This window comes from Prionailurus bengalensis, chromosome A1, assembly GCF_016509475.1.
Source record: "Prionailurus bengalensis isolate Pbe53 chromosome A1, Fcat_Pben_1.1_paternal_pri, whole genome shotgun sequence".
Classification (NCBI taxonomy): domain Eukaryota; kingdom Metazoa; phylum Chordata; class Mammalia; order Carnivora; family Felidae; genus Prionailurus; species Prionailurus bengalensis.
This window is the reverse complement of record NC_057343.1, coordinates 160,918,874-160,946,425: the sequence shown is the minus strand read 5'-3', so window position 1 is coordinate 160,946,425 and position 27,552 is coordinate 160,918,874. Positions and strand designations below refer to the sequence as shown.

Sequence of the window (27,552 nt, the reverse complement as noted above, 5' to 3'; positions counted from 1 at the left end):
AGTTTTCCTGTCATTTAACACCCTATCCTTTCCCTCATGCATGCAGACACGTCAGCGCCAGCGACTGTGAAGGCCACGGTGTGGACGGCAAGGAAGAGTGGCACACCTTGTGATGGGATCTGGGCCTCGACACGAAGAGAGAATCTAACAAGGCCTAGTCTCTGGGTTCATCAGGTGAGGTTGAGGAGGGATTACGGGGGGTGGAGACAGGGAGCAGTGTGTCTCTGGGCATAAATAGCCAAGGAAAGAAGGCTTAGAACTTGGGCTTGCACAAATGATACAGAGAAGAGCAAGGCGTGATACGGTTTTAAACAGGAACACGGAAGGAGGAAATGTCTGAGAGCTCCTGGCGTCTAGTAAAATGCCTGGTATTTATCTATGAAATTGCCATCACCAGCCCCTTCTGACCTAATAGAAACAGCAGTTTCATATGGCTCAACCTCACATTCCCTAAGTGCTCAGAACAATCCTAATTAATGAAAACTGTAGTAATACACTCCCTGCCCTTTGAAAAAGTGACAGTTGTGGAGGGCGAGGGTTGCTTAGAGATGCGTGTTTCACAAGAGCCAAAGTGCCTGTCGTGGAGTAAGCTGTCCTTCCACACGGAGTGAGAGTAAGGACCTCCTCGCTCAAGGGACGCAGCTCCGCCAGCAGGAGGCCAGTGAAAGCTGCGCACCCAATGTGGCAGATCAGTAGCAAAGGGAGAAGGCAGGGACGGACAGCCAGGGACAGCCACGAGCACCGTCACTGGTCCTCTTCAGCGGGAACGCTGCGATGGCGTCTTTGTATATGTACTATACGTACTAACCAGGTACACACATAAATATTTAATATATAAAAAATAAAGTGCTTTCTAACAGGTCCCCCGGCAGGGACATTATAAAATATTTCACAAAACTGCAAAACAAAATCAATACAGTCGAAGAACACTACATCCAACATACTTGGAACAGTCACGCACATTATGTACAGTCTGGTGGGTGCCCCAGGACAAACATCCTGTCATATACATGGTATATACATATATACTCTGTTACTCAATATATTATGACAATATATATTTTAAAATTCTGTTATAGACAAAAAATAAAAAAAAACAAAAGACAATCCCTACAAAAACACAATAAAGATCAAGCATGTGAGTCCCAGACTGACAGACAAATGGCTGCCTCCACGGGGTGTCCCGTGGCTACTGCTCGGGAAGATGTGCCAGCGTTCCTTCCTTGGGTGCAGCGCCTCCACGTCCTCCAAGGCACTGTGAGCAGCGGCGGTGAAGTTGGCATCCCCAGTGGTGAGCAGGTCGAAGACACAGGACTGGAAGTAGATGTCCTTCACTGGCATCTTCTCGTGGCACTGAGCATTGGCAGCCTCCAGTGTGTAGCCAGGCCAGGCCTGCGCCAATGAGGTGCGAGGCACGCTGTGCCCCAGGATGGCAGACACCTGGCCCTGCCCATCATCAATGCGCTCGCTCAGGGGGCAGCCATTCACACACAGCTGCAGGTCCTGGCTTTCCTCATAGGACATGGCCAGGTCTTCAGGCATGCGGATGGCGAGGGTCAGGTAGCGACCCAGCTGCCGCACAAATACCGTGGTCCCTATGTAGCGGGCGTGCATTTCCACGTAGCGGCCGCTCTCCCTCTCCACGATAAGCAGGCTCTTGGTGTCGCCATCCCCACCGCTGGTGCTGCCATCCACAAAGGCGGCCGGCAGGTCATCTGTCACAGCTTGGTACACTTTCTGATCTGTGCACTCACGGTGAGCTTTGAAGATGATGGTTATCTGTGGGGAGGAACGCATACAAATTTAAACAGGGTGGAAGGGAAACAGAAGTGTTCTCTTCTAGGCTGGAGGTGAATGGCTGGAGACAGGATCTCCAGACTCAGGCCCAAGTGCTCCTGCCTCACAAATGAAAGGTGCCACTGTTAAGGGGGAGAAAAAGTCCTCTAGGCTTAAGTATAAAAATTTAATGCAAATCCAGGAAATGTGCATCAAGAAAAACTTTACTTTCCTCAGACAGAACCATGTTGCTGTTCGGATACAGGTAATTTTTTCTGATAACTTGGTATCTTCTTCCCCAAACAGCTGACTGGTGGTATAGCTCTGAGAAAAAAAAGACTCCTTTCTAAGTTATGTAGAAACTTATGGGGCTTAATTAATAATATACCCACCAGAACTTTGATTTCTAAAAAGATTCCTCACTGGATCATAAATCCAGCCCCCATGGCTCATCATTACAAACATTCTTACAAACACTCAAGAGACAAAGCAGAGTTGAGGATGGGGCCATCCTGCCAATAGCCACCAATCGTGCCTCAGCTAAGATTTCTTTAAGTCTCTTAATCAAATGTTTCACATGACTGGCTAATCCCTGGGACTGGGAAATCACTTGGCAAACACAGGTCCCGGGCACTGGCAGAGAATAAATACCCTCAACCTAGTTACAGCAAATGTTTTCCCCAAACAGCACAATGGCCCTTGAACTTCTCAGAAATTTTTTCTGGAGCCAAGTCTAAATTCTCCAAATTAAGCAGACAAAATGGATAATACAAAAGCTTTCCTTTAGTAAACCCATTTTCCTTCCTTATTTAGAACAAGTGCAAGACACTGAACCTTCACCTTCAACACACTCAGCATGTCTGGTACACGTGGTGTAAGAAGAGGACTATCAAGAGAGACAGGGCCTTCTGGGTCACACAAGGTAGGAAAAGCGTCCTGAAGAAAAGGAAAGACAATAGCCTGCCATTTCTGTTGTTGTCAGGACCTGAAGTAATGGCATATTTTTCTTTCTTCTTGAAGAAGAAAACACAAACAAAAACAGGTGACCTCAGTCCAGGAGGAAGGTAGACCAGCCACACTACAAACTTCTCTGGAGAGAGGAAAACTCCCCTCTCCTGCAAGGGAGCTAATGCAAACAACAGACCCTTGTTACAAGGGCCAGAAAATGCCCTGCTTGCCCCCTCCCCACCCCTCTTCTACACATCCTCACCACCACCCTCTAGTTTGTCTGAAGTTTTTTTCCTCAACCTGGCCAGCATTTACTCACACTATTTAATTCCACATGTTCGAACCACTGGTGTTACTTGACTGGAATTTTCCAGCCATTTCATTTTACTTCAGCCAGTTAGTTATAAAGCCAGATCCGAACCAGCTGCACTGTAGCAACTGGTTAAACTCATATCCGTTGTTTGCAGCTGCGACTAAAAGCCAGACAATGTACTATGAAAATGCTTGGTGTTCTCCCTTCCTAATTACCCTGACCCACAATTTAATTTCACTACCGGCCTTCTCACATTTCAACACCTTCTTAACAACCCAAAGGAGGTGTACCAGAGATGACTGCAGGAAATTTGTTGTGCATCCAACCATAGGACCTTCCAGAGTGAATGGGATTCTGAGCTAGATATCTAATGGGACTATAAAATAGATTTATTTGGTGGCTCTAAAGACAGTTTGACAAGTGCCTTTTTTAACACAAGCCAGGATCCTTTGGAGGTGAAAAGATTAATTCGAGTAAATTCTGCACCTCACAGAGTTGAAAGTTAATACAGATGGCTCCAATAAGGGTGAGTAAAACTTTTCATATAATCACTGTCCTCATTTTTACCCGGAGCATTCACACACTCAAGGACTAAACCAATGATTCTACAACAGCTAAGTAATTTGTCTTTCTAGTCTAACCAACCTCAAATTTAAGTGAACATTATTTGCAAGAATCAAGTACCATTTTGTTCATCTTAGGAAAAACAAAGAGGAATTAGTTTTGTTGAGACAATCAGAGACCCAATTCCAGTCAAGTTCCTAAACGGGCAAGCAAGGGTCAACATCAAGAGGAGTGGAATAGTTCCACATGTCTTACCAAGCCTAGTGTTTTCTTTAAGCACACCAATTCCAACTCAGGAGTCATTTCAAACACCTCATGCAGTATTGTCCTCTGCTATGCCTGCTCCACTAACAGTAACTCCCATAACCCTAGATCAAATAACACTCAAGCTTGACTTCTGCACTAAGATCTACATTTACCAAATATCCCAGTCTTTCTAACAGATTTTTGTCCAATTTTCTAGGAGTCATTTTCTCTCTGAGACAGCAAAGCTGATATTTCTCTTTTGGGCAAAATAATTCTCACGGCGCAAATGTACAGAATTAGCCCTTGAATCAAAATCTTGGGACTCCTGGGTGGCTCGGTCAGTTGAACATCTGACTTTTGATTTCGGCTCAGGTCATGATCCTAGGGTTGTGGGATTGAGACCCATAATCAGTGTGGGCCCTGCTGAAGATTCATTCTCTTTCTCCTTCTGCCCCTCTCGCCACCTCACATTCTCTCGCTCTCTAGAGGGGTTTCCTGAGTGGTTCCCTATAGTTTGAGTGTGTACTGAAGAGGTACCCAGAGATATAATCAACATGAGTGAAGAAAACACCAGGCAACAGTTGTACGTGACTTATATTTTGTAATGTAACTTAATTCCTTATACAATTACAACTCAAGCTCTTAAAAAAGGCACTCAGCTGTGAGGAGCCAGAAATTAATTTTCAGATTCTATCTTGTTTTTAGAAAAACAAAATTTGTTTATTCTTATTTTTTAAAAATATTTTTAATGTTTATTTTTGAGAGAGACAGAGTGTGGGCAGGGAAGTGTCAGAGAGAGAGACAGGGAGACACAGAATTTGGAGCAGGCTCCAGGCTCTGAGCTATGAGCACAGAGCCCGACATGGGGCTCGAACTCATGGACTGCAAGATCATGACCTGAGCCCAAGTCGGACACTAAACTGACTGAGCCACCCAGGCGCCCCAATTCTTATTCAAAAAAAAAAAAAAAAAAAAACCTCAGAATTTTTGGACATTCCAAACATTTTCAACTGCCAACTAGCAGCTATTAGAGGGTGAAAACAGGATATTCAAAACTGTATTCTAAAGCTCTCAAACAGATAATTTAAAAACACCAGCTATAGTGCTTACTTTTCCCCATCCATGAACTGATCCATATGCTGTAATAACTCAATTTGGCACATCTATTCTACGCCACACCATTTATTATTGATGGATGGCATTTCTGTGCATTTAAAACATCAATGCCTTTTGTTAAACCTTTCCCACCAAGTCCCTCTCAACCCCTACCTCAGACAAACTACTCCAGTACTCCTCATTCATTTTTAATGTTGCACTCCCTAAGATCTTTACCACCCACAAGGTCTATTAGGAAGACAGAGATAGCAGCTACAAATCAACCTTTCTACATGTGATATACGGATTTAAGGTTTGCTGTGAAAAATCGAACTTTAGGGGCACCTGCCTCTCTTTTCCACCACGAAAAGAAAATGCATTAAAAGAAAATGAGGTAACCAACAAAGGAAAACCCAGGCCCAGCTTTGCCAAGATAGAGAAAGAGCTCCACCAGGCTCAACAGCTTTGCAAAGTGCTGTGCATAGGTTTTCAAACAGCAGAATTCCCTTCAGGCTGTACACTTAACTAGTGCTTATTATATTTTGGAAGAAATAACCATCAGCGTTTAGTCAGGCTATTCAGCACTGTAAGTGCAGAACCTTACCAGAATCCTCAAATTCCAGAACTGGACTCTCAGATCAAGGGACTCCTATCTCTTGGATTAAGATGGGCCAACCAACGAAACTGAAATAGTCCCAGAAATTAGGAAAGAACACAGAGAAACACAATTTTGATAAGTACCTGGTTAAAATTCTGTTTGTGTTAAAGGAAGCTAAGATTAATTCTATTTCGCATCATCAGCTGATATGTCTGCTTCAGTAGATCCTCTGGGTGCAATTTTAGGTTGGAAAAAAAAAGGCACCTATAAGGGAGGATAAGAGAACCACTGCTCACATCCCCTTTTACCCTTACTTAGATAAACTGGCACACAGCCTCTACATTAAGTCCTCTGGTGTGAGCAAAAATAAACCACTCCAATAAGGGTACATGCTTCAAAGGAAAACATTCACAAGCTCTATCTCTAGGTCCAAAATATCTACTCTTTATTTCTCAGGGTCAATTTCCTCTCAGATCAGGAATAAAATAAGGATGTCCACTCTTGCCACAGCAATCAGACAAGAAAGATAAGTCATTCTTAATTCGTAAGGAGGGAGTAAAACTGTCACTATTTGCAGATGACAATGATACTATGTATAGAAAACCCTAAGGATTTAACAAAAAACCTATTAGAAAAATTAAATCCAATAAAGTTGCAGGATACAAAATTAACATACAGAGATCGCTGCCTTTGTATATACTATTAAGAAGCTCTCAAAATGAGAAATTAAGAAAACTATCCCATTTGTAATTGCAACAAAATTAATAAAATACCTAGGAATAAATTTTTTCAACGTTTATTTATTTTTTGGGGGACAGAGAGAGACAGAGCATGAACGGGGGAGGAGCAGAGAGAGAGGGAGACACAGAATCGGAAACAGGCTCCAGGCTCTGAGCCATCAGCCCAGAGCCTGACACGGGGCTCGAACTCACGGACCGCGAGATTGTGACCTGGCTGAAGTCGGACGCTTAACCGACTGCGCCACCCAGGCGCCCCAACCTAGGAATAAATTTAACCGAGTGACACACCTCTACTCTGAAAACTATGAAACAATGATGAAAGAAATTGAAGACAAAAAGTAAATACACTGTAAGATATACTATGCTCATGGAGTAGAAGAATACTGTTAACATGTCTATACTACCCAAAGCAATCTACAGATTAAATGGAATCTCTACCAAAATACCAACAGCATTTTACACGGAATTAGGATTAAAATCTGTATGAAATCACAAAAGACCCTGGGTAGCTAAAGCAGTCTTGAAAAAGAACAAAGTTGGAGGCATCACAATCCCTGATTTCAAACTATAATACAGAGCTGTAGTAATCAAAACAGTATGGCACTGGCACAAAAACAGACACGCAAATAAACGGAACAGAAAAAAAGTTCAGAAAGAAACCCATGCTTATATGGATAATTAATGTATAACAAAGTGGCACAAGAACATACAATGGAAAAACCAGTCTCTCAATAAATGGTGTTGGGAAGAGTGGACCACTTTTTACACCATAAAAGTAAAATCAAAATAGATTGAAGACTTACATGTGAGCCTGGAAACCATTAAAGCTCCTAGAAGAAAACATAGACCACAATCTCTCGAATGTTGGCCTTAGCAACATTTTTCTCCGTAGGTCTTCTTGGGCAAGGGAAATAAAACCAAAATAAACTATTGGGACTCCATCAAACTAAAAAGGTTTTCCACAGTGAAGGAAACCAACAAAATGAAAAGGCAATCTACTGTAAGGGAAAAGATATTTGCAAATGGTGTATCTAGTAAGAGAATAATTTTCAAAAACATATAAAGAACTTATAGTAGTCAATACCAAGAACAAAATCCTATTAAAAAATGGGCAGACGACCTGAATATGCATTTTTCCAAAGACGACGTACAGATGGCCAACTGACACATAACAAGATGCTCAACATCACTAATCATCAGGCAAATGCAAATGAAAACCACAATCAGAGATTACCTTACACCAGGTAGAATGGCTAGTATCACAAAGACAGAGCTAACAAGTATTAGTGAGTAGGAGAGAAAAGGGTGGGAATGTAAACTGGTGGAGCCAGGTGCCACAGCCACTGTGGAAAAACGGTATAAACGTTCCTCAAAAAATTAAAAATAAAAGATTATACCATCTGGTAATTCCACTGCTGGGTATTTACTCCAGAAAAATGGAAACTAATTTAAAGAGATACATGCACCCCTATGTTTACTGCAGCATTATTTACAATAAACAAGATTTGGAAGTGACCCAAGTGTCTACTGAAAGTAGAATGGATAAAGAGGGTGTTATCCTAAGTAAGATAAGTCAGAGAAAGAAACACTGTATAACTTCGCTTATACCTGTAATATAAGAAACAAACAGACTCAAAATACAAAGAACAAACTGGTGGTTGCTGGGGGCGGGGTGGTGGTAGCAGTGGAAGGATGGGTGAAATATAAAGGAGATTAAGAGGTATAAACTTCCAGTTATAAAATAAGTAACTCATGGAGATGAAAAGTACAACAGAGATTACAGTCAATAAGGATGTAATAACGTCGTACAGTTACAGATAGTGACTATACTTATCGTGGTGAGCACTGTATAATGTATAGAGTTGTCAAATCACTATGTTGTATACCTGAAAGCAATATGACATTGTATGTGAAGTATACTTGAATTAAAAAAGACACAGAAGAATATTATATACAGTATTTAGGGGAAAATGTTGAGATGGTCAGTAACTGATATGTAATTCTAAAATGACGACTTAACCTATACATCAGGTATCTACATACAAGAAAGCTGAACCTAAGACCTACAAAAGTGTATTTTTTTAGGTACTAGCAGAAAGACAGTATACGTGTGTAAGAGGAGGGTGGCGGACTCCTCTTTTAGGGCTGGAATGAGGCCTCTTACCTTCAAAAGAGGTATCAAAATAGGTTTCTCTACCCTCGGAATCTCTTTCCACAGAGCTCTGTTCTAGGCGCACTTCCAGGATTCCAGAGAAATGGAATGGATCAGACTTATTTATTCTTCAGTGTTGCCCCAGGTAATACATGCAGGAACAAGGGCTGCCTTGGCTGCTGGAGGGGTTCTTGGCAGCGGATGGAGAAAGAAGAAACCAAACCAGAGGCGAAGGACACCCACAGCTGAGGCTGCTAGGGTGGTCCAGGGGAGAAGCATTAATCTCAGTGGCTGGAAAGAATACGCAAGAGTGAAAGGGAAGCAGGCCCAGGGATGACACATAAAAGAGACAGGCACAAAAATGTAGACTTCCAAAGAGTAACTTCTGTGTACTTAAAACAAGGAAGGCTCTAAGTATAAATAGGCTCCGAGACAGTGAAATAGGCCAGCTTCCTTGTACAGAGCAGAGCAAGGCTAGGCTGGGCATGAGGAGGGAGGGCATCTAGTCCTCAAATCTTAGCCACTCAGAGGACTCAACATGGCACTTGTTGGTTGCTGTATTCAGATTTTGCATTATGATGAGGCCACCAAGTGTAAGAAGTCATGTTTCTAGATGTGAAGTTAAGCATGTGTGGACAGTGTTACAGGCCTCCACTGCCACTGTGCTTCAGACCAGAGGCCAGAAGTATTCTGAAAGGTGAGAGCCAGGGCTGGAGGCATAACTCTAGGGGCAGGAATCTGCCCTAGCAGGTCTTGCCTTTGTGGATTGCCCTCCAAAGAGGGGGAGGGGGCAGTGCCATAGATCCTGAGACCCTAGAGCAGAACCTCGGGCCAATGCCCTAGGCCTTGGTTCAGCAGAGTTATTGCCCAAACCTATGGGGATTAGGAAATCACAGCTTCTGATCATTTTTCAGTTTTGAGAAATGATTTGAAAACTAAAAGGGTCTGAAGGTCTTTACAATACACTCACTCTCTACCACTTCTAGGTTCAATTTCAAGTTCCCAGGGCTATTAAAAAAAAAAAAAAAAGCCCATTCACGAAAGAGGTGGCTGGAGGTGATGACCACGTATTTCAAGAAGTCAGTTAACTGAAATGCTACAAGCAATAGCCTTGGTCTTCATGTGCGTGAGGCAGGAGAGAGGAAGTCAGCAACACCACCGAGTGCAAACTTGGACACGCGGGCACACTTGAACATACCTTTAGGTATAAAGATTAAACCCTGACCTCTCATTTCAGGAGAAAATGCAGAGCTGAGGAGCATTTAGTGTTTAAATGCCATCATTATCAATCTACCGTAGCACACATGCAATGTTCTGACACTCACAGAACCCCACCAGAATTAGCCAAACATTCTTTTAGCTTCAACTCTTAAAATAACCGGCTCACGAGGACACAAAGAACTCGTCTTGCCAGAGACCCAGTTTCACCAAAAGCTCTTTCTACAATTAACAGGACTGTGTTTTCACTGGAAGCCTGTCCAGTTCAGTTCTGTACCTCAGATGTGTGCTGCTATGCTTGTTAGTTATCGCTTAAGTTGAGCATTTTACAAAGTCCTGAAGTTACCCCACCCACGAGAACACAAAATTCAAAACAGTGGAAGAGCAAGTTCTACTGCAGTCAAAACAAATAAAGACAAGATGGGTAAGGTAGATTTTTCATTGTTCGGCACTGTAGGGTAACTCTTTTTATGTGCCACATTCCACATAGGCAGAAACTGTTTGGGTAGCATTAATTGAAGCCAACATAAAAAAGTACCAACCATCCGGTGTTTCCTTCTCGCCCCTTCCTCTCAAAATGTTGACCCAAAGAAAATTTAACAGGGCAGCTAGAAATGTGACAGTAAAAGAAGTTCTGTCAGTTGTGTATCAGACTTGGCCTCTGGTTTAAGCTGTGGAGGATTGTGGATCTGTTTGAAAGGAGCAGAGGCCCATAAGCAGTGGAGGGAGTCCTGCCCAGCTAGCACAGGACTTGTGTTCATTTCATTTACAAATGGAGGATATTTTGAAGGTCTCCTCCTCCTAAACCACAGCTGGGACAGAGGGAGGGGCACAGAGAAGGAGGACTCAAAATACAGGGCTTAATAGATATGCAGGTACAAACTTTATACAATTTTAGATGGTTTCTACTAACATCTTCTAAGTCTCTTCATTCTACAGAACAGAGATGGTAAAAGACTAGGACCCAGAGGATTTTAATGCACATAACAATAGGATGATGTAGCTTGTATGGCAAGAATGGCATAAAGAACCACCAAGGCAGGCCCATTCATCTTACAGAATGATCTTTTACACTAAAAGATAAACCATACAGCTAATAATTTCTTCTCCTTCTTCTTTTCCCCCTTACATATATTTGGAAATCTGTTTCCCTCCAAGAAATTTGCTGAACCCGTATGAAGCAAAGTTGAGTAGCTCCTGGGCCTAAGACCTTATAATCCAGTACAAACAGGAGCGAGGCAGGAAACAGAAAAGGACAAAGGAAGAACACAACCACCTGGAATTATAGCTGACTTCTCTTCTAAAAACTATTTACTGTTTTCATCTTCTTAAAAAAAAAAAAGTTTATTTTGGGATGGAGAGCAAGACAGGGGCAGAGAGAAAGAGAGAGAGGGAGGGAGGGAGGGGATCCCAAGCAGGCTCCACACTGTCAGCGCAGAGCCCGATGCAGGGCTTGAATTCATGAACTGTGAGATCATGACCTGAGCCCAAATCAAGAATCAGACACCTAACTGACAGCCAGGCACCCTGTTTACTGTTTCAATCTTGTTTCTACAAGTAGTAAATAAAGTCAGGGAGGAGAAGGTTATCTAAGATATGCTTTCATGGGTTTCATGAGATGGGACCCAGAAAAATGAATTTAAGAATTGGTGACTCTGATGTCAAATTCTGGAAAGTTATTAAAAAAACTCTGGAAATTTATTTTGGTTATTAAAGACCAACAACCTTCAAAAGTGGCAGCCAGGGTTCTAGATCCTTCTAGGGTGTAAGGGAATAAGGAAATGCAGGTTCAAGAGAGGGGCCACGTTGACGATAGTGGGTGGAAAGGGAGACTGTGCCAAATACCAGGAGTAGAACCGGTGACCTGTGACAGTGACCAGGGGAAGGGGTATGCCCTGGGTACAGCGAGCAGCCCACCTCTCTGGCCTTTCTTGACACCTGTGACAACTTGCTAAGTAGGCACATCTGCAACCAGCTTATGAATGTGGGCCACTGATGTTCTAGAAAGAAACCCTGAGTGGCTAGTTCTACACACAAGCCCCACAATTCTCCACCAACGGCTGATGTGCTATGTGCATACACCCAGACAGAGACTGATACCACTTCTGCATCTCCCTCACCACCCCATGGTAGGCCCTGTAAAGCTCGGTGGTTCAAATGCAGCGTCAAGTTAATCATACACTTTAGGAGAGAAATGATTACACTGAGCAGGGAGCTACAACTGCAAACTTCTTTCCCATCTGTTCCCCAATATGCTCCAATCACTCTTACTTTTTCCCCCCCAGCATTTCTGCAAATGCTAGGACAAGGAGCAATCTTAAAGAGATGGCACGAATTACCTGCATAAAAGATAATCACAACAAAATAAAGAGAAACTTCAGCCTTTAAAAGTTAGTCACCTGCAAGGAAGTTTCTGATCTCTGGAAGCAAAGGCTTCTATATTCACAAAGCAAATGCCACTGTCCCCTCTAATAATGCAGCCAGCATGCAAGAACAGTGTCCATATATTCAAAATACAATCCTGCCTATGGGAGTATGAGGCATCTTCCTTAGTCAATAAAAATAAGAATGATCATTATTGTTTAGCTCAGACTATCTCTGTAAAGATACTAAAAACATAATGGGGTGGGGTCGGGGGCAAAAACTTGGCTACAAAGATGTACTAGGCCTGGGTTCAAAAGAGGACAGTCTTCCTGACCTTGATCCAGAGATATGTTTAACAGGACAGTTGAAAGCCTTTGAAATGCAGGCACATCTTGCTTTGATTTTGTAACCAACAGAAAATGATCCTGAACACTGGTTCACGTGCCCACGTACTGCTGTGAAACAACAGCTACATGTGAATGGGCGTCAGAGAGGAGGAGAGGACCCAAACCATGCTCTAGGGCCCCACAAGCAAGTATGTTTTACCTCAATGATGCACTTTGGGTTATAGTTTGAAGGAGACAGAAAGCAAGAATGAACCCAACAATCTAAGTCTTCCTATATCTCTAGTATCATCAACCAGTGGAAGTTTTTAGGAATTTCCCAGAAAGTAGCTGGAATTTGAGAATTAGGGATAATTATGGACTTTAATAAATAAGTAACTAGCTGCTGGGCATGGCCTCTTCCTCCCATGCTTTGGATAGGCGCTAAGTACTACTGCCAACAGGATTACCAGGAGCTGGAAGCCCACGGAACATACAAGGCACCCCAGGGTGCTCAGCCACCTGGCCAACAGTCACCTGGCTTGGCCAAGACGAAGAACATACCTCTTTCCCAAATGCAAACACCTTAAGGTAAACCGCCTTCTCTCACTAAAGGAGGAAGCATGGAAAATTCTGTAGCAGTCTATAAAGGCACTTGCCGTCATCCCCAATCTCCCCTCCTACTTACAATTTTGTTTTATTGAGATTGAAGGACAGGATGACAAAGCCAGAGTGATGCACAAAGACAAGATTACATTAAAATAAATTGAAAAATAGAGCTAAGGTATCCAAAGTACTTGTAAGAAATCATTTTAAAAAGTATTCCCATTGTTTAGGCTACTAGGAATACATTTGTGAAGTAAAGAATCTTTTCATCAAATTTACTCCAAAATTGCCTTCTGTAACCATGGCACAAAGCCTAAGTCCACTTAAACAGAGATACACAGATACACAGAGTGAAGTGAACAGGAGATGAAGGAGCTGGCAAAGAGAATGGGCAAGAGATGGTACTGAACAGAATTCTCTCCAGATGATCTGGCGTATTTGTCTGAGGCCCAGGAGAGCTATGCACATGTGTCCTTTTTGGAGCCTAAATAGTGCGGCCGCCTCTTCCCCCAAAACAAAAACTGCTTTTTTTTTTTTTCCTTCTCCCTATTTAGCCAATTCTGCCAGTTCTAAGCCTGTCCCTCTCATCTCTCTTCTCCAGGGCCTGCAGGCCTGAAGCCGCTGCTCACAGCCAAAGGTGGGGAAGACAGCTCTGAGCTGGTGTGGATCTCAGCCAAGGCATGCAGCTGTGCCAGAAACCCCTCAAGCCCCTGGGTGGGGATAAAAAGCTAGCCCTGGCCTCCCCTTTAGCGACACACACACCTACCTGGCAAGGTAGCGACCGCACAAGACTCCTCTGAAGAGAGGGAGACGGGCTGGTAGAGGGCCTAACAAGAGTTGCCTGGAGGAGGCATATCTGTGCCCATCATGATCAACTGGAAAACCACCCTAAGTTTCCCAGGGAAGGAGGACAGAAAGTAGATGACGGTGGATGAGGCCACATTGTTGAGTACTGCAAGTCTAGCTGCCCTAAACTCAATGCTTGCTATGTGGACAAAGAAAAAGGCTTAGCTAATAAATGACCCCTTGAATAGAGATGACTTCACTTTCATTGCGTTTAGATTTTTTCCCCCTACATTTTTTCTTTCTGTGAGGATGGAAAGGTACTAAGGGCCAGGTAGAGATCACAAAGATGACTACAAGATGGCTTGCTCAAGAAGCCAGGTTCCCAGGACTGAGGAAATTATCTCTAGGCCCTCACTGAGCATAACACTGGGGTCAGTGCTTCAGTTCATAGCTGAAGACAGTGAAATGAATGAGTGCTTACATACAACAATTTCAGCAGCACAGTTGGCTAGCCTCTACCATAGCATTGGTCAGCTGTTAAATCTAGTGACACTGAGCACATACGTCATTAAAAATGCTTGACCCCAAGGATGATACAGTAACTCCAATGTGCAGTGCTAAGTTATTAAGGAGCTGGTCTATGTACCTCTTTGAGGTCTCAGTAAAGCTGAGACTCATGCAAAAAAATCTTCTGAAAGATTTTTTAAGAAAGTATTACAGTAGACATCAGGAAAAAAAACCAATCAGATCTTTTTTGGAACTTATCTCCTACGTTCTTTTTGCTTCAGAGCATTTTTATTTTTATTACCATCATTTTTTCATTGCTTAAAAATTTTTAAAGGTTTTATTTTGGCCCTGGGTAGGTAAAAGGAAATTGTGCTGCAAAATTTTAGGCCCTTAGTTGTGTTTCACCAGCACAGATCATATCAGCATTGAGAAAGCTCTTCGGCAGTAACCTTCCAGATATTTTGGGGGGCTTTGCAGAGAGTTGAAAAAAGTAGAAGGGAAACAAAACAAAACAACACAACTACCAGAGGTCGCAAAGCCATGGAGTCATCTGCTGCTGAAAAGCATGGTCACCAGATGTGGGGAACAACTTTCCAGCAGTGCACTTAAAGACCACGCGTTCTCATTGTCTGCTTGAATTTAAGTCAGAGGACGGTTTTTCTCCCACATCCTTTTTGGAATGGGTGAAACTTCTGATCATTACAAAACTGAGGGAGAAAGCAAAGTTGTACTTTTTATTTATTTGCTAAAAACTATGACAGATTCAATCACAACTGAAATGGAATGACCTAAAATACTTCAGTGTCAATTGTTCCATTTATGTAATATTAATACTCATAACAAAATTCATTGTCCCCAAATATTTCACCACAATCAGTAAAAAGTATAGAATTTTGAAAGGCTAAGTAACAAGTAGACGTAACACGTGATTGGATGGAAGGCATGGAAAATTAAATTTAGGGCTTGTGAAAAGAACCAATATTTTCTTGTGCACAAAGCACTTACTAATCTCAAAGGTATTGTGAAGGCCCTCTAAGCCCTCAATTATCTACACGATCAATGATGACTCTCTCCATTCCCAGTGGAACTGCCTTCTTGAATCTTTAGTCTCATATTTTCCCAAAGACTATCTCCAGGTTTTATGCACTATGACTCTGCAGCAATGATGGATTTTTGGCCATGATTTGTGTTATAAGTTCATAATTGTGTACCTGTCTACCATAACTTACAGCTGATACTTATTTTAATATATAGACAAGAAAAATTATTTGCATGCTTATAAAAACCAGAGGAGGTAAAGTTTACTTGAGATGCAGGATTTGGAAAGGCAAGCCTGGGCTTTTACTGGGAGTTAAAGCATAAACATTTTTGAGTCCACCTAAAATGTCTGGACTGATGTAACAGACTTCTTTGTTCAGAGCAATGACTTCTAATCTTAGATTTGTGACACCCCTGGGTGTCTCCAGCTATCTCTGGAGGGGTTGTAAAATTACCTCCACAAAATGCCAAGTAAAATCATTTAAATTCACTTAAAAATATGCCACACGTGTTTAGAGGCAAGGGAGGGTGTCCTGGAATCAAAAGAGCCGTCATAACTATTACAAAAGCTTGATCCTTGTCAACTATCTTTCAGTCCAAACCAACTGATGAACAGATAAAGGAAAATGAACAAGATGAGATAGCCTGTATGTGTGATTTTGTAGTTGGGAGAGACAGGGAAGGAGCTGGTTATTTGGGACAGTCTTTTTTTCTGGAAAACCTTTTTTGACCTCTGTATTTACTTACTAATGCCTGAATTAGCACTGACTGCCAACTGGGAATCCAGTTCATAGCCCTTCACCTAGTTGCACTGACAGTGGTGCCTTAAAGTTGGTTCAAATGATCTCTATTTGGCATTAGCTTCTTTAACGCAAGTACACACACACACACACACACACACAGACACACACACACAAATGCAGACAAGGGCAGCTACGCAGGGTAAGCTTAACTTAATTTTGTCAGTTTCCCCCTCAGCTTAATTAAAATGTTATCCTGAGATTACAACAGGGATTATACATCACTGCTCCACAACAGCCAATTCTAAAATTCCTTGGTCACGGCAACATTAATAACTAAAACACAATTGTGGCTTTGCCACTGGGAAGCTGGCTTATAGCCATTACATTTTACTATAGCTTCCAAATTTCCAATAAAATATGTTTCCCGATGGGTTATTGCCCCAGGTTTGATAGCTTTCTTTACTTGGAACACCCACTTTGGTCATCTGATAAATAGGAACATGGATTTCTTCAACAAGAGTCACACTCAAAAGACTTCACAGAAAAAAAAAAGTATACATTTTCCCATTAAACAGGCCTGCCTTTTCCATAGAGAACTCAACTTCGGTGTTTTTTGTTTTTGTTTTGTTTTTTGCATATCACTGCTTAGTTGTACTAAGACCCACATTTTACATAAGCCTAGAATTCCAGAGAAATTCTTTACTAAATGATTTTCATTTAATCTTTCATTCACCCTGTTAATTGCATGCCAAGAACAAGAAAAAGTTCCTTTTAAACTGTCTTTTGTATCATACTTCAAAAATTGTCTGAAGAATCAAACATCTGCAAGTTATAAGAAAGAAAAAAGTATACTTGCCTTATTTGTAGCAGTAGCACTGGATCCAGGGACCACAGGCACATTCGTCACTTGAACTGAAAGATAATTATTATCTATGAGTGGCCAGGCTCCTTCCACTTTGCATGTCTGAAAGTGATCCTTGAAAGTTCTAAGGTGAGGATCTCCGAACAAGCCGCAAAAAAGGTAACTGGGAGGGCTCAGGTCCCCTCCCCTGTGTTCTCTGGCTCCTGCATGGCTGTGATAGTTACAAGGGTCATGGGTCACTTCGGGGTTGGTAGAGGATGTGGGTCCATCCTTAGAACAGTTCCTCTGGCTCATGAGGTCACTGATACCCAACACAGCAGAATGGTACACCAGGTTACCACGGCAGGCTTTTGAAGTTCGCTGGGTGCAGCCAGCATAGGCACGCAGGGCCTTGCAAAACTCAGAGTCAAAGCCGTCAATGGCAGAGTTCAGGTGTGAAGTGAGGGACACAAAGTCCGTGGTACATTTCTGGATTCGACATTGGGCCGGCTGTTGGCAGTCACCTATGAGAAAAAAGATAACACCAAACGTTTTTTAAACGCTTCATAACTCCCTGAGCTACATGAGAAAATGACACTGTCCTTTGGGAACAGTTTGTTCTATTCCATACACTCCTATTTTAAGAAAGCCTTCAGAACTAGGGTTGCATTGTGCTTCTTTTTCCCTCACAAATTAAGCCACTGGGAGAAAAACTGCACGCAATCAGTTACCTTAAAACTTTAAATCGTGAACCACTATGAGGGAACAGGAGTCTGAGCCCAGTATTCTCATGTTAAAATTAAACGGAGTATTTGATCACTTTGCTATTGTTTATAGATTTTGAGAAAGATTCCTCTGCTCTAAGGCCAAGTTAAAGATGTGAACTTTGTTTTGATTTTGCTAAGTGTATAACTCATTCGCTTTGGAAAGCACAAAACCATGATTAAGGTTCCACACCTTAGGTAGGGATCCCTAAATTTATAGCATTAGTTAAAACACCTTTACTTGATTCTAGTACAGCTATAGGGTAAGAATATCAAGAGAAAATCCAGGTACTAAGTTATTCTGCATTTCCTTAAGGATGTTTATTGACAAACTGTATATAAACCTACAATCTCCTGGATGCTACAAAGTGTAAATGTTCTCTTAAAAAAATAAAGTCAAGGGGCACCAGAGTGACTCAGTCAGTTGAGCATTCGACTTTGGCTCAGGTCATGATCTCACGGTCAGGGAGTTCTAGCCCCTGAGTTTGAGCCCTGCATCGGGCTCTGTGCTGACAGCTCAGAGCCTGGAGCCTGCTTTGGATTTTGTGTCTCCCTTTCTTCTCTGCTCCTCCCCCACTTGTGTTGTCTCTCTCAAAAATGAATAAATGTTACAATCAATCAATCAATCAATCAATCAATAAATAAATAAAGTTGATCGTTTAACCAAGCTGCAGATTTACTTCTCCCTTAACACCCGTCACCATTGGATCCCAGATCCCAAGCAGCTCATCAGGAAGGGTACACTGAATCAAAAAGGACACCGCACTGAAATCCTGCTGCACAGGCAGATGACTGCACCAATTGTGTTTTATCAGAACCAAGGAAACATAGCACACAGAATTCTTAGAACATAAGGAAAAAATGGCTTTTTTCCTTAGGTCGACAGTTCCAATATACCTAATGATTTAAGCAAAGTTAAAATGAAGTAATGAAAAACCACCTACTACTGCCCTACTATTTCACAGTTTTCAAATGATGTTTTGCCACTAGCTTCTCATATAAAAAAATAAAAACCTCTCAAAGCATAAAAATATGTAAGAATTGCCAATACTAGGTCAGTTGTATGTGCCAAACAGTTTAATATTCTGGTCCTTAAAGTGGGAACTCTAGAATTACTGAAAAGAAAAGTACTTTTCTTAATCATCCACCTCAAGTTTTATAGAAACTAACTAAGACATATTTTGTGTTACTTCCACATTCTTTTTAGGTCGTTGCACTGGAGGAAGTTTCAATCCTTTCAAGTCTTAGGTACCTCAGCTGAGAAATGAGGAGACTGTTCTAAAAAGAACTTCATGATCTTTTACAGGCATAAAATATTTTACAATTCCTATTCTAGATGTGTGTGGGGGGGAAGAGTATCATTAAGTATATAATTATTTTAAGATGTGGACACAAACTTCAGGATACTATCAAGATTTAGGACTTCATCTGATGAAGACTTAAAACTAACCCTAGTAACATTCCAGAAAGATACTTTAATCTTTTCAGTATTAAAGTACTTTTAAGCCTGAATGAAACAGCCTGTAATCTGTTTCTAGCTTGAATTCAGCAGAAAAGACTGCAAGATGACAACCTCTCAAGCCACCTCCCCACCGTTTTTAAATTTCAAAGACCAAGAAGAGAAAAATGTAGTCTAGATAGGGCATTTACTTTAACCTGAATTAAAAAAAAAAAAAACAAAAAAACCCCAGTATTTTAATACTTTGGAGCTATGGACTTACAGCTTTCACTAAATCACACTCAAAAAAAAAAAAAAAAAAACAAAAAAAAAACAAGCACACCTTCATGTGTTTGGCATATTTCATGTTTACTCATTCCAGAGTTGATAAAAAGCAGCTCCTGTATTTATACATTTCCTCTCTCCAAAGTAGATGAAGTCAAGTCATTTTCAACTGTTTTTACTCAAAAAAACCCAATCAACCCCAAAAGCATTAAAGCCATTTTACAGTTAGGAAATTCAGGACAAAGGGAAACTACAGGCCTTGTCCTGGCTGGATCACAAATGGGTAGAGCAAAGCCCAGGGCGCAATGCCTTTCTCAAATCCCGTTTTCCTTCCTCATATCACATCTCCTCCACATTCCTGAGTCTCACACAACAGTAGCTGATGGCTTAAAGACTTAAGCAACTACTGTATCAATTATGTTTTTCTTTTTAAATCAGAGTCATAGCAAGCAGAAAGCAAGGAAATGAAAGCTGGACCAAGATCACTCAATAATGAAGAGCTCCTGGACTACAAGGTAAATGACAGCACAAGAACTTTCCGCTAAACTTCCAGTGCCTATTTGTTCTTTTTATGGTCTATAAAATCTATCCGAGCATACATTTACTTATAATTATTTCAAATAGTCATAAAATATTCCAAAGTAAGAGCATGAAATGCAAATGCAACTGTTCAGAAAAGAATTTAGATTCCCACCTCCTTTTTCCTTCCTCCCCCAGGCCGCCCCCCCCCCTTCCCTTTTTTATAGCAGGCAGGTGCTGATTCTTTTGAGAAATGACACATAAAACAGAACTCCTTGGGTTCTTTTGTTTGGGATGAGGTTTCTAACAGCCTTTCAAATAGAGATGATGGGAAAGAGGAGGGCTAACTAGAGAGTGCATCTGGGTCAGCAGTTTCAGCCCCACTGCAGGCTCCCGTATAATGACTAATTTGCAGCATACACCCAGAAATATCCAGGCTTCATGAATTTATAATGACAGTGCACACTTTGCCTGTTATAGGAGGTAAAGTAAGCTTCCTGTCAAAATGCCAAGAAAATGCAGAGCAGAAACAATCTCAAGGATGTAGCCAACAAGGCCATGAAGTGTATGAGTAAGCACGTAACTCCCATATTGGATCTCCATTCAGGAATTGTAGAGATTTGCTAAAAGTGGGGGATGGGGGGGAGGTAGGGAGCAAAGTATAAAAGTTCTTTTTTCATTTCCTAAGGGCAGAAATCAAAACCTGCAGTTACAGATCTCTTCATTTTTGGAGTCAGGTCATCTATGATTGGTGTGGTACTATTTTCATTCCAGTTAATGAAAGTGCTAAAGGATTTGTGGGTCTAGAGCTCTGGTTAATGATTCAAAGACTTCACCATTCAAGACCCATTTCCTTGATGCCAGGACTGCACGTGTGAACTTGCCACACAATCACCAGTTTATAATAAAAGAAGTAAGATATGCTGAAGCTGAATTAAGTAAAATGCAGGGACATATGGGGTGCTGTGGCAAATTATATGGATCCAGGCATAAAACATATGGTAGCCCATCTGCAAAGAGCACTCGGCTAGGCTCCCTTCTCTGAGAAACAATCTTTGTATGATCAAGAGAAAAATGCTTCAAAGCTATCTTTCAAAAGGAGCCCTTTCTTCGATAACCAAATTAATCACCCAACCCCAACAAGTTGTCCAGAGATATCACTCACCACAGAAACTCTAGGTAGAATATAACAGTGACTTTAAGTGAGGGCACATTAAGATACTGAGAGGAGTTTCACATTCCAAGTTTTTGAAATAAGGCACCTTAATTTTCAAAAACATTAAAACAACTTCTTAGGGCTTTCATTATTGGCCAGAAAAATCTTCAAGGACCACATTCCAGTTCTGTAATAGAACTCTCTGGCAACTAAGGGAAACAATATTCCAAGCAGTCAAGAGGGACACACAGTCCTACCCAGTACTTCAATTTCCATTTCAAGAAACCTACACTTTGACATTATGAACATATATTCTTCACACAAAACATTTATGAATGTAACTTTTGACACATCATGAAAATTTTCTTGGAACCATAAGCAGATTGACATTATTTTCTAAGGTTCTAAAGTCAGTCATTTAAAGCCTTAATCATTGTAAAACTTACAATTACACTCTATGTTTCCCCAAGTGAGTGTTAAAATGCAGCTGTTCCATCACAATGCAAAGTTACCAAAAGTAAATTAAGTCTCCTCAAATGCCACATTTTTTTTTCCATTACTTAAAAGACCTCCCAGATTTTTAGAAAGGCTGGTATGACTTAATAAATAAATACTACTCCACACAGTTGGGTGGCATTACAGTTCACGATTCTCCAGCGTTGAGACTGCTGTCATAAAATACAGGACAAAAAGATCTCAAAGGAAAACTTATCTAATGCTCTAGTTCTCAAATTAAGAGAATTTAGCTTCAATTTGGCACTAAAGAATTTTTTTAGACAAACTCCAAGACGTAGCACTTATTTATAAAGAGCATCCTAGATACCCCCTCCCTTGAGATACAAACGACATAACACTGTATTAGTGAAACTTATTTCACAACAAAAATAACTATCACCTGCTAGAAGGCTCATCTGTAGGTCTACCTGGCTAAGGACAGAGAACTCACTCCGCTTCCACAGGGGAAGCGCTGACCTCCAGAAAGCAGGGAGATGTGTCAACCCCTCCGGGAACCCGAAAACACGCGGCTTAACCACAAAGCACCAGTTTTTCCACAGAGGTTGAAAGCTGAACTAAAAGCAGTTTTGGCAAATACGAAGAAATCCCTGTTTAAAGACGTTTAAGTTACTTCGAGATTAACCCCCCAGGTTTTCAAATTCCGGTGAAAATCTTTACATCTGGTGCGATTTCTTCCCCTCGTCGCCACCCCCAACTCCAGAGAAGCAGCACAAGGCTCCTTGTCTCGCTTCGAAGGGGGCGGCGGCGGTGGAAACCTGATCCCAGCCTGACTTTCAGTAAACACCAATGCAGCGAGCAATAAAGCATCCGGAACGTTTGTCTCGGGGGCGCAGCCCCCACCGCCCCCGCCCGCTAAATCTTTGATAAGCGACTGTTGGGAAGATTTATCAACGGTCCAAGCCGAAGGCGGGGAACCGCGAGAGGGAGGGGGAGGAGGCCTCTCCTCTGCGCCCTGGGCGCGCCGCACGACCTGCGGGTGCGTTCCTGCCGCTGCGCGGTGAGCCCGGCAGAGGTGCAGGGCTGGAGCCCATGAGGCCTCTACCGTCTCACCACGCCACGCCGCCCTTCTGCCCCAACGTGTGCCTTCGGGAGCCGGAGTGTTTGGGAACAAAGCACTTGGACCTGCAGCTGGTTACCCTCGCGCGCGCGCCTCATACCTGCGTGGAGCAGCCCGAGGCTGAGCAGCAGCAGCAGCAGCAACGCCAGGGGCGGCGGGCAGAGCTGGGGGCGGTGGCGCTGCTCAGCCCCGGCGGCAGCGGCGGAGGCGGCGGCGGCGGCGCAGGAAGGTGCTGCTCTCAAGCCCATGCCCGTCCATGCAGGTCTCGTGGGCTCCGGCGAGGGCGGCGGCACGGGCGCCGTGGCGGGTTCGGGGCCGTGGCTGCGGCATGGACCGGGGGACGTGCCTCGCTTTCTCTTCTTCCTCCTTCAGGCCCGCGTCGGATACGGGCCGCCGCCACCGCCGCAGCGAAAAGCGCGCCGCGGGCGGAGCGAGGCGGCGGCGGCGGCGGCAACGGGGCGCAGCGGCATCGCGGCGGCAGGCGGGGCAGAGGGGGCGGGAGAAAAGACACAAAGACGGTGAGCTTAGTGCCGAGCCCGGCCCCCAAAGCGCGGGCGCCCTGGTCCCGGCCAGCGTGGGTTCAGCGGCCGTGGACCCACTGGAGGCGCGCCCAGCCCTAGCGAGCAGCCGCCTGCAGCCCGGATATCTCTGTGCCGCGACCCCGCGGTCAATCAATCTCAGCCTTGCACTGCCGCCCCGCCCTCCTCACGCACGCCAATCCGCGTCGTCTCCACCCCCGGCCTAGCCCCTCCCTCTCACCCCATTGGCTGCAAGCGCTGGTCCACTGGGCTCAGCTGGCCACTCGCAGGGGACAAAGCGCCCGCCCCTGCTCCTGCTCCCACCCTCAGATTGCTCATTGTAATTTGAGTTCCGCGTCCGCCTGTTGAGAGTCCTGTCCGTCGCGCCCGGGCCCAACCTCCTTCGCGCTCCCTCCTCTTCTATTCCCTTCACCCCTTTCCGCGATTTACTGTTTCCTCCTGTCCTACAGATATTGGCAACGGCTACTCCCTCTTGCCGGCGTTACAAAGGAAGCGGCCTTTGACTTTCCTTTTAATTAATGTGATTGGGTTCGGCTTCCCTTTAAGGTGTTGTGTGCATATGTGTTTTAAGTCACCCCCACTCTGTCACTCCCGCTCCAGCTCCTGCTCCTGAGAGGAAGTGGGCGCTTTTACCAGGCGCCTGGCGGCAGGTCTCTTCGCAGCCAATCACCTCTGCGGAACCGTGTTCCGAGCCCTTTCCGGACGTTTGGTAAAACTAGCACCCCACCGCGTTGGAAATCCGATTGCAACTTGCGGTCCGGAACAGATCGGATGGGCTGGGAAGGTACCCACCAGCTCCCGGTGGAATTCGCTAGCAGCTGTTCGAGGCTCTGGCGTTATTGTTCCTCTGACATTTCCCTTCCTGAAAGCAGCGGGGAGGAGTCTGAGAGTGGGCGAACTTCAACGTGTTCTGTTACAGTGTAATTAGATTAATGAGGATAGTGAGTTTTTAATGCAGTGTAGAGTAATTATGCCATCATTTCTTGTTGCTCGGTGGCTTTTCCACAAATTTTCGTGGTCTTAATATATTAATTTAATGGCAGATCGGTTTCTACTTTTGCCACTTGGATGGATCCAAAAATGAGGAAGAAACCCCAACTGTGTGCCACAAAAGAGGTTGGCAAGTGGAGACACAGGAAAGCATGTTGTGAGGTTGACGATAGGTTCCAATCTGTTATCAGTAGGTGTGAAGTGGTATCTAATCTAAAAGATGGCTTCAAAGGCTCGGAGTTACTTCGACTGCCCTTGCCTTTGCCTTTCCTCCAAAGGGCTCAGGGCTGCCATTTTAAATTCGCTTATAGTCAAATTGTAGCTTGCAATTCTACCCGCTCGCTACTCATAATCTCTAATTGGTAATTTCGTATCAACCACGGACACGTTAATATTCCACATGTTACAATGTGCTAATCAATGGACTAGGATAATTGAGGGCAAACCTTATATCACTCCGGCTTACTCATTAGACACATTATGAACTGTACAAACCACTAGGTCCCTAAAGAAGAATGCCTATCTATTTTTACTGTAACTTTTCATTACTTACTTATTACATACTATGATGACTCAAGTGGTAAACACACCTTTCACTGCCCAAGATATAATCCAAGCCTTGTGTATATCCATAATATGCTTAATAATAGCTTCAGAGTGGCCTGGAGAAATGACTTTTTTTGCAGGAGGAGTTATCTGATACGATTTTTAGATAATATTATGGAATAAATACTATGGGACTAAAAATTTACTCCCTTGCAATTACTACATAAATCAACTAAAGTTAATGAAATACTGGTCAACATCTTTTTTTTTTTAAAGTAATCAAATGTGAACAGCTTTGCGAAGTATGTTGCCAACAAAGACTACTAACAGTAAGATGGTTCTTTTTCCTTAACCCAAGATTTAATTTGACCCTTATGAAAAAAGCATGGCAATTTATTCACCATACTTCAGAACACATAACCAAAATTTAGGAATCAAATTCAGTTTAGTTGGGGTCTTTTCGCTGTCATTACTTGCTATGATTCCACCCTGCCCCCAGCCTCCACTTTCCCCACCTCCATATCCTGTTCCTTAGACACACACTGCTCTAAACTATCTTATCAACAGAGGGCGTCCTCGAGTCATCACAAATTCGGCATCGGAATGGAACTGTTCTTTAGAGGGAAAACTTCATTTTTTCTAAGGTGCTTTATTGCTCATCTGTTGTAAAATTTGACAAGCTCAAGATTTATACGCCTAACAATTCATTTTTTATTACCACATAAGTGTTCAGCCGGCTAGAGTAAAATGTTAATTTTCACAATTAAACCGCAAGGTGGTTCCTGTTTTCAAGACTTAAGGTCAGTTGACACACTCGCAGGGTTAATTAGGACTGGTTAGCAAGATCCCCCGAATTGGCTTGGAAAGTAAGAGCGTGGTGAATGGTCGCTTATAGCGCATCCACTCCTCCAGCTCGAATGCTGCAAGTTAGGAGAATTTTAAGATTACACAAAGAAAAATCTGGTTATTCCCCCCCCCCCCCCCCCCCCCCCCGTAAAATCAATGACTTATAAAAGTTTTACATTTTAATCAGGAAAAAAAAATCGTGAAGTGACTGCTCGCACAACTCACAAACGCACCCTATTCCTTGCCATCTCTAGTCTTTCTCCCTTCATCTTTTTCAGGAAGAAAAGATGAGACCAGAACAGCACAATTAGGGGTCACAGCAAAACATCCCATGGTATGAACGTGCGAATGGACAGAATTAAAACACATGCCAGCAACATTAATGGGTTCTACATAAGAATTACAGGTTTATTTTCCTGAACCCATACATGATGTCTTAACTATTCCCATTAATATATCTCCATTTCCATAAATCTAACATGAGGGTCTCTCTGCTTAACAGATCACCTAGGACAGAGGAGCTACCAGGGTAGCGATTTGTTCAACCCATTCTAGAGTAAAGGCCCCCTCGCTGCTCCCCAGTCCAGGGTGGACGCAAAGCTGGGGCTAAAATAGCCCTGAGTCCCACAGCCCAGCAGAAAGCAGCTAGTGGATTGTACTTACATCATTCTTAACCCTTCCGCTCCTGGAGGGGGCTTGGCGGGATCAGGGGGCCCCTGAGCTCCTGAGCACACAGGACCTGGGTGTGAGAGAAGACCCCAGAGCCTGGCGTAAGCGCTGCGCCCCCGGAAGGAGAGGGCCCGGGGCCTGAGTGGGGCTCATCACCCGAGCGTACACAACCGGCCCCCACGATCCCTGCGGGCTCTGCAGCGGATCGCACCGCTCAAAGCGGCAGGTGCAAAAAGCATTTGGTAGCCGCTTGCCAGCGCGCGGAGGTAATGCGCTTCCTGTCCATTTATCTCAGGAAACCAGCGCAGCCTTCCCTTCCAAACAAAATTAACCTCTCATTAGCCAGCCACTCACTCCGGAGAAGGCCTTAAAAGCTTTACCAGCTCGCTAATGTATTTAGGCTTTTCTTCCAGGCAAACGCAGCCGCGGTGGTGACTGTCATCATCAGCCCTGGGGGATTCCTCTGGGCTCCCCTGGGAGCCAAGCGCTTACCGACCCCCAGCCTCAAGTCTGGGAAACTCTGGCCAACCTGGATCTGTTTGCGGTACTAGTAGACCCGACACGCCTGAACGGACTTCGTGCCATAAGTAGCCCAAACAAGTTCCCACTAGTTTGAAGAGCGCCCCTCCTATCAAACAGCTCTCCTATCCTCAAGAAATGGGGAAGGGTACCCGGGAAGAACTTCTACGGCCAGCTGTCCCTGGGCCATGGGCGCTGACCGTCCTTTACAGCGCAAGCCCTGTCCGCAGCGGGTACGTGAAGCAGTGATTAGAGGTATGGGGCGTAGTGTAAGCTAGGATCTAGCCGATTCCAGGAGTGGAAAATCAAATGTAGTTCTGGGTCTGCAAGTGGCAAAAAGAGGCCTTTTGGAGCCCTGGGGTTTTCTCACCCTGGCCCCCTGCCGCCCTGAGGCTGGCAGATTTATACCACACAGGTGGAGCAAGACCTAAACAAAATAGTCCCGACTGCTGCCTGCCGCTCGCCCCCCACGTCCCCCTGGCCCACCGCAAACTTCGACAAAATAAACAACTCACCACAGGCATTCCCTTGTCTGCAGCGCGACGCTTGCCAGCTGGGAAAATAAGCCGCAAGCCACGCGGCGGGGGCGCAGAGGGAGGGCAGCGCGGCGCCCGCCTCTCCCCCCCAGGTGGGGGCAGCGATACCCGGGGGCAGGAGGGAGGCTCCGCCTCGGGGGCCGCTCTCTCGCCTCCTAGACTGCGGAGTGAGCGCCCGGAGAGGGGCTGCACCCTTCCAGCCAGCGCGATCTCTCCGCCACCTAGGGGAGGGGGCGGGGAGACAAATCTCTCAATTCCGTCCCGCTTTCTCCAAGCGTCTCTCTCTCCCCTCAGGTCTCAAAGAAGACCAAACC

At 43.9% G+C, this 27,552-nt stretch overlaps 1 protein-coding gene across 2 annotated transcripts; it reads right to left on the bottom strand.

Moving 5' to 3' along the window:
* Positions 1-812: 812 nt before the first annotated feature.
* On the bottom strand, positions 813-27,552 carry RGMB (repulsive guidance molecule BMP co-receptor b). 2 transcript variants are annotated; one of them, XM_043594393.1, is made up of 5 exons: positions 27,218-27,552; positions 26,178-26,253; positions 22,694-25,588; positions 16,874-17,382; positions 813-1,779 (listed from the first exon to the last, which is right to left on the bottom strand). In XM_043594393.1, exons 3-5 carry the CDS (start codon positions 22,839-22,841, stop codon positions 1,111-1,113), a joined length of 1,326 nt encoding a protein of 441 aa, XP_043450328.1. In that variant the 5' UTR covers positions 22,842-25,588; positions 26,178-26,253; positions 27,218-27,552; the 3' UTR covers positions 813-1,110. The 2 variants fall into 2 exon arrangements, with proteins under 2 accessions (XP_043450328.1, XP_043450318.1); XM_043594383.1 differs by having other exon boundaries at positions 22,694-22,959.